Raw genomic sequence first — 6,864 nt, forward strand, 5'->3', positions numbered from 1 at the left:
TGTCACAACAGAGAACTGAACATCACATCACACCGTGTCATTCTGGGCCGTTTATTCGGCGGATCAATTAATGGGATGGAAGAAGGTCTGGAAAAAAGAAGAGTTATTCTTCTTCTATTGATTGAGACGTTCTTTCCTCTCTCAGGGCGTTGGCCCCTCCGTCGAAATTAAAGTACAAGAATTCAATTCAAATGAGAATTATCGATCAACACCCAAATAATCAGAAAGCATCTTAATGCGGATACAACAGCGATATTCTCTTTAACACTGATAAATGCTGCTCTTTTTAAACTTTCGATTCATCAAACAAGCCTAAAATACATTTATAAAATCACAGTTTCCAAAATCATCAGCACAACTGTTTTCAACATTGATAATAATCAGATATATAATAATCAATGTTTGTTGAGCAGCAAATCAGTATATTAGAATGATTTCTGAAGGATCATGTGGCAATGAAGACTGGAGTAATGATGCAGAAAATACAGCTTTGATCGCAGAAATAAATTATATTTTAACAGATATTCACATAGAAAACAGCTATTTTAAATTGTAATAATGTTTCACATTTTTACTGTATTTCTGATCAAATAAATGCAGTTTTGGTGAGCAGAAGAGACTTCTTTTATGAACATTGTAAAGTAGTGTACATCTTGTCTTTAACAGAAATAATTTCCATTAAATCTATATTTCATGTCCATTTATTTATTTACTTACTGTACTTTGTACGTAAGTAGACGCGTATTAAGTCACTGCTTATGAAATAAATATATACTTAGTGAGTAGCTGCTGTGCATCAGGGTTTATTTTGTGACAACTGAGATTAGAGATTAGATCTTTTTTTTAATCCATATCAGTTTGCCTACAGGGCTAAACGAGCCACCGGAGATGCCATTGCCTTGGTTATCCACTTAGCTCTGCAACATCTAGAACACTGGCAAAGCTATGAAAGGATACTTTTCATTCACTTTAGCTCTGCTTTTAATACCATCGTACCAGACATTCTCATGGACAAACTGTTGTACATGGGCTTTCACTAAACCATCTGTACATGGATCAAGGACTTTCTGATGAACCGTTCCCAACATGTTAAACTTGGCTTCCACAAATCAACATCCATTACACTGAACATTGGAGCCCCAAAGGGCTGTGTACTGAGCCCGATCTTGTACACTATGTATACACATGACTGTTCACCTGTCCATCCTTCTAACTCCATTATTAAGTTCGCGGATGATACAACCGTAGTTGGAAATGAATCTGCATACCGAGAGGAGATCCAAAGACTGGCGACCTGGTGCTCAACAAACAGCTTGGTGCTGAACACCTCTAAAACCAAAGAACTGATAGTGAACTTCAGGAAGAAGCGAGACTCAGTCCCTGCCCTACTCTACATCAATGGAGAATGCGTGGAGAGAGTGGAGACCTTTAAATACCTAGGTGTCCTCATATCTAGCGATTTATCCTGGGCAGCCAATACCACCGCTATAGTTAAAAGAGCACGACAGAGACTCCTATTCCTGAGGGTGCTTAGGAAAAATAATATGGACAGGAGACTGCTCATCCACTTTTATCATGCAACAGTCGAGTCTGTTCTGACCTACTGTATAACAGTGTGGTATGCAGGCTGCTCTGTGGCTGACAAAAAGAGACTGCAGGGAGTGGTGAGAACGGCAGAGAAAATCATTGGCTGCCAGTTACCACCATTGGAGAATGTTGCCTCTGCACGCTATCTTAGCAGGGCACAAAACATCACAAGAGACTGCTCCCATGTCATGGCCTGTTTGAATTGCTGCCATCTGGCAGACGTAAAGATCAGCCAAAATTCACACAAGCAGATTCAGAAAGTTTCTTTCCAAGAGCTATAAACATCCTGAACAGTTATCTACACTAAAATGTCATTGCACACTGATCAGTTAATATGCTGCTCAACAATTTTTGCACTTTGAGACAACCTTTTTCTTGTCTCTATCATTATATTATACTTATATGTTTTTGTGTTTTTACACCACAGAGGTGCTTTAAGAATTTCGTTGTTTTGCTCTGCTTGCAATGACAATAAAAGCTATTCTATCTTGTTCATTTGTTTTTGCCTCTGGCTCTGATGTGTTTCTATATCAGTTGTGACTTTATGCATGAGCGTTACATTAGTGCCACATGATTGCTCCTCATTAGACTCTGACTGTCTGCTTACAGAGTGATTTATGCACAAGTCTATATGGTGAAAGCGCTGTGCATGTGTGTGTTTAAAGCTCACCAGCTCCTCGTTGTTCAGAGTCGTTCTGTTCACCAGCCCAAACGCAATGCCTGCCTTTCGAGCAGCCAATGTCTGAAATCAAGAAAGGAAACAGTGAGAAAGACAACGCTCAGGAACGCAACAAATGCTACAGGGTAGAAATCAGTTATATTCACTTGTTACCCTAAAGAGCGCAACTCTCAGAAAGCTCTTCATTTTAGGTTCAACAGAAGGAAATGTTGCAGAAAAGAAGAAAATTCTGCACTGTGTAATATGCTTTCATTTCATTAGGTTTACTGCGATTTTAAATATTTCAGGAGACAGACTTGCTTTCTCTATAACAAGGAAAACAGACAGACTAACTGAGGGCTCATTGCTCACATTTCATGAGTGAAAAATTATAGCTCTATCATAAAACTAGTGCTGCTGTCTAAATAAAGCAAATATAAGGAAAAACAGCCCATTTTAACAGGAAAGAACATGTTTTTCTGAGCTTGCAGCTATGCATTTATAGGACTGTATTCTCTATGAAGGATACGTGCAATCCTGCCTTAAAATGTGATCAAAATGCACGCATTTAAGAATAGCCTAAACACCACAAATGAGCACAAAATGCTTAAAAATGCTTAAAAAATAGACGGCTTACTAGGATTTGGAACAGAGCTGACATTTTCTATTATGCATGCTTAGATTATAAAATTTTACGTCAAATAAACAAAGCTCTATTACTGTTGCATGTTGAAAAATGTCCCTTGCAAACTCTAAAACAAATATGAATGAATACATAAATAAGTGCATAAATAAATACACAAATTAAATATAAAAAAAATAATGAAATGGAAAAAGTCTTCATTTTTAAATCATTAAAGAAATCTCTATTATTTTTGCATGCTGAAAAATGTTCCTTGCAAACTCAAAAACAAATATGAATGAATGCATAAAAATATAGTATAAAAACAGATATAATAATTAAATATAAAATAAATAAATAAAATATAAAACAATTAACTATGAATAAAATAAAACAAACAAGCAGTGCTATTTGTCCATCCAAATGATGAAAATATGAATTGTCTTGAAATTACTGCCCATATAACACAAACATTGAACTTGTACAGTGTACAGTAATGTACAGTGCTGTACATGTAAAGCAATATTCTGTTGTCTTGTTTTATTAACACAAAGGCTGTGTCAAAAAAAGCATTGTAAAAGGAACCACCTAATGAAAACGGCTTCAAACAAGCTTCCACGGCACCATAAATTCATGTCTAATGAGCTAGAACAAATTAAAGTGAACTTTAAGCATATTTAGCAGCTAAAATAATGTAATTTTATTCTTTCCACCAAACACCGAACCACACACGGGATTGTGGGATACCATAGGCAGATAAGGACACATCTGTGCTGATTCAACTGACTAGATGAAGGTATCCAAGTAGACAAACATTGGATTCATTAAAATGCAAGAGACTTACCAAGGCCTAGAGTTTCCAGATGCAGGGGAAAACATTAAAAACACACAAAATTAGACATTTAGCAAAGACAAGCAGTCGTTTACACACAGTAAGCACATCTCTTTACGCCATACCTGCCGTCATGCAGAAAATCAGATCGAGTTTTTGGTCTAAAGATCAGAGTGAAAGCTGCAGAGGTGAGGCTCAATCCTTAAATAACTCACCTCTGACATGCAGGAGAAATTTACAGTTCACTCATGCATTGTTTAATTAAGATACTGGAAGGCACCCTGACATATCCCTACTGCCTGCGAGTACTGCTACAAACAGACAAGACCAGACGGCATGTGTCAAAGCCAGCTCAAAAAACATGATCCAAAGAGTTCAGGACAGAGAAAGAGAGCAAGAAAGAGTCAATGAGGGGGAAATGGGAGCCAGTTAAAAGTAAAAAAAGCCACGATTAGCCATATTTAGATCGGCAGGCATGGACAGCGGACCATACTGGACTCGTCTTTACCATCTGACCCTGGACCTGATGGTGGTAAAGACCAAGCAGGCTGCCAACGGCCCCTTAAAGCAGGGGTGCATAGGAAAATAGGGTAGATTTGACCTCTACATGAACGCCAAGTGTTGATGTAAGTCTCGACATGCACTTGAATTGCTGAGGGTTGCTGCAGGCAATGGAATCGTCTGAATTTTGACATAAAGCCCCCGCTGCGGTTTGGGCGGGTCCCTCAATCCCCACCCTCCCGCGACCGACTGTCGTTGCCCTGAAGCAATCACACAGCCAACAAGGGGACAGAAACAGAGGACAGAGGCATGATGGGATAGACCAGATCGGACCCGGTACAGCACTGACTTCATCCACGCTGTAAAAGGCTCATTGGCGCACGTCACTTTTACATGGATTTAAAACGGCACACAATTAAATCAGAAGTCAATGAAGTCCTCAGATATATTTTTGGGTGGAGTTGTCAACATTTCGGTTTCGAATGCATCGACTGAGTAGAAAACAAGCGTTTTGGAGAGAAATCTGACAACTCACGGAAAAATATTGCCCATACGTCAATATGGGCCCAAGTGGGAATGGACCACAGGACACGCCAAAAAACCAAAAGAAAACTGAACGATGACCAATACTTACCAAAACAGGGTTGGTTTTTAATTTCATGCAAAATATGGACAGATACAGCATCAACATTTGTCCTTCAGAAGCTGAACAGTTACACAAAACTCAATGCAATCGGTTAAGAAACTTTTGCTTTAACAAAATCAAGAAGAAACAATGGACACAAAGACATGGACTACAAGAGCTCAAACAAGAAAAAAAAGAAATCTTTCTAAATGTTAAAGGAACAGTTCATCCAAAAATGAAACCCTCAAGCCATTCAAGATGTAGAAGACTTTTCTTTTCTTTAGTAGATCAATAAAGAAGATTTTTAGCTGAAACTGTGATCCTTGGTGACTCATAAAAATGCAATGGCTGCAGTTACTTTGAGAGTCAAAAAAATTGTATCAGGCAACACAAAATATAAATACCCGTGGCTCCTGATGATATATTGAGGTCTTATGAAGTGAAACAATCAGTCTGTGCAAGAAACTGAACATTATTTACAGCATTATTTCCTGTAATCCAGAGCCTCAGGCAAACAGTGATGTCTGGTTCGCAAACCGATCATTCTTTTGAACCGATTCTTTATAGTGAACTGAATGAATCAGTTCACCAAATCAGACTGAAGCATCTGAAGCAGTTTGCAGTTTAATCAAAACTCAGATGCCTGATAGTCACTCCGACTCGAAATGAGTCAATATACTGGCATATATGATCCTATGATGCTGGTTTTTGACAACATATTCAGCGCTCCAGTTCCTCCAACAGTCACTAAACTGAGGAAACAGTTCGACTCAGACCAAAGACCGATGAGCTGCTGATATGAGCAGCTCTGGCTCTGGATTGGCTCTGGATTACAGGTAATAATGTGGTAAACAATGTTCAGTTTCGCTTCATAAACCACGGGTATTAATTTTGTGCTCCTTGATATGCTTTTTTGAATGCAGCCGGTTGCAATTTATGAATCACCAAGAGCCACGGTTTCAGCTAAAAATCTTTTTTACTGTTCTACTGAAAAAAAAAATTCACCTACATCTCGGATGGCCTGAGGGTGAGTAAACTAACAGCACATTTTCGTTTATAGGTGAACTGTTCCTTTAACAAATGCAAAAATATAAAAAGAAACATACTACAGAGATGCTGTGGATCAATCATTCGCCATCTAGAATCTCATAAATTAAACAGCACTTCATTATCAGTATATGAGCACTACACATTTAAAGACAAGACAGATGATTTGAACTGATTTGCAGATATTGTGGAGAACACCAGGCGGGTGACCTACTTTTGCTCTGGTGGAGCGTAAAAGCCTCAAAATAGCATCAAAACATAAACACGTGTGCACCTCCATCTTGCATGTGCTCTGCTGACAGTGTTGGATTGTAAACTCGGACTAGTGACCGTGTGCTCGATGGGTCTGATTGGCTAATACAGACTTCTAAAGCTCCATCAGTCAAACATAACCGTGCCGGGTGTGATTACTCACCAAGTCTCGGACAATAGGCATGGTCCTCTTGCGACGTAAATCTGGCATGCTGTCAATGCCGTAAAGTATACTGCCAACCCTGGGGATGGAGGCAGATTTAGAGTCTATTAATACCATAATCATGCTGTACGCTATGAAACATTACCCGCCTAAAAAGCAGTCGGGTGATTTACGGCACCGGCAAATAACATGGGATGGGCAGGAATAGGAAGTCCATCATAACTGCTCTTGTCTCACACAGGCCCACTGCATGCATGCGAAGAAGAATTATTTGTCAAATTACTGTAGTTACTGTATACCGCTATGCAATGTGTTCAATTTGATTATTCATTTCAAGTTAAATGCAGTAGATTTTTAACATTATCTTGTGCACTAATTATTTGATCAGATTAAAAAAGGTTGCATTTAATGCAATGCATTTAATGGATTTAATAGGATTAAAAAAGCAACAGGAATATTTAATATCCTGCCTATATGCTTGCATGAATAATGCTTTGATGTTTAATGTCCTCTAATTGAGTTTTCTTTTCTTTGGACCACCAAATGTTATTATTTTACACAAAATTACATTAAAAAT

At 38.4% G+C, this 6,864-nt stretch overlaps 1 protein-coding gene across 1 annotated transcript in view; it reads right to left on the reverse strand.

Annotated features, from left to right (window-relative positions):
- The window catches only part of LOC306888170 (protein unc-13 homolog C-like), a gene marked incomplete at its 5' end in the record, with an annotated part of 162,650 nt that overhangs the window by 143,765 nt on the left and 12,021 nt on the right, over positions 1-6,864 (reverse strand). The window contains 2 exons of the mRNA XM_079446334.1: positions 2,258-2,329; positions 6,288-6,366. Of these exons, the coding sequence (XP_079302460.1) occupies positions 2,258-2,329; positions 6,288-6,366 (151 nt within the window). The remainder of the gene's footprint in view (positions 1-2,257; positions 2,330-6,287; positions 6,367-6,864) is intronic.

Source organism: Barbus barbus (assembly GCF_936440315.1).
Source record: "Barbus barbus genome assembly, chromosome: 22".
Taxonomy (NCBI): Eukaryota; Metazoa; Chordata; class Actinopteri; order Cypriniformes; family Cyprinidae; genus Barbus; species Barbus barbus.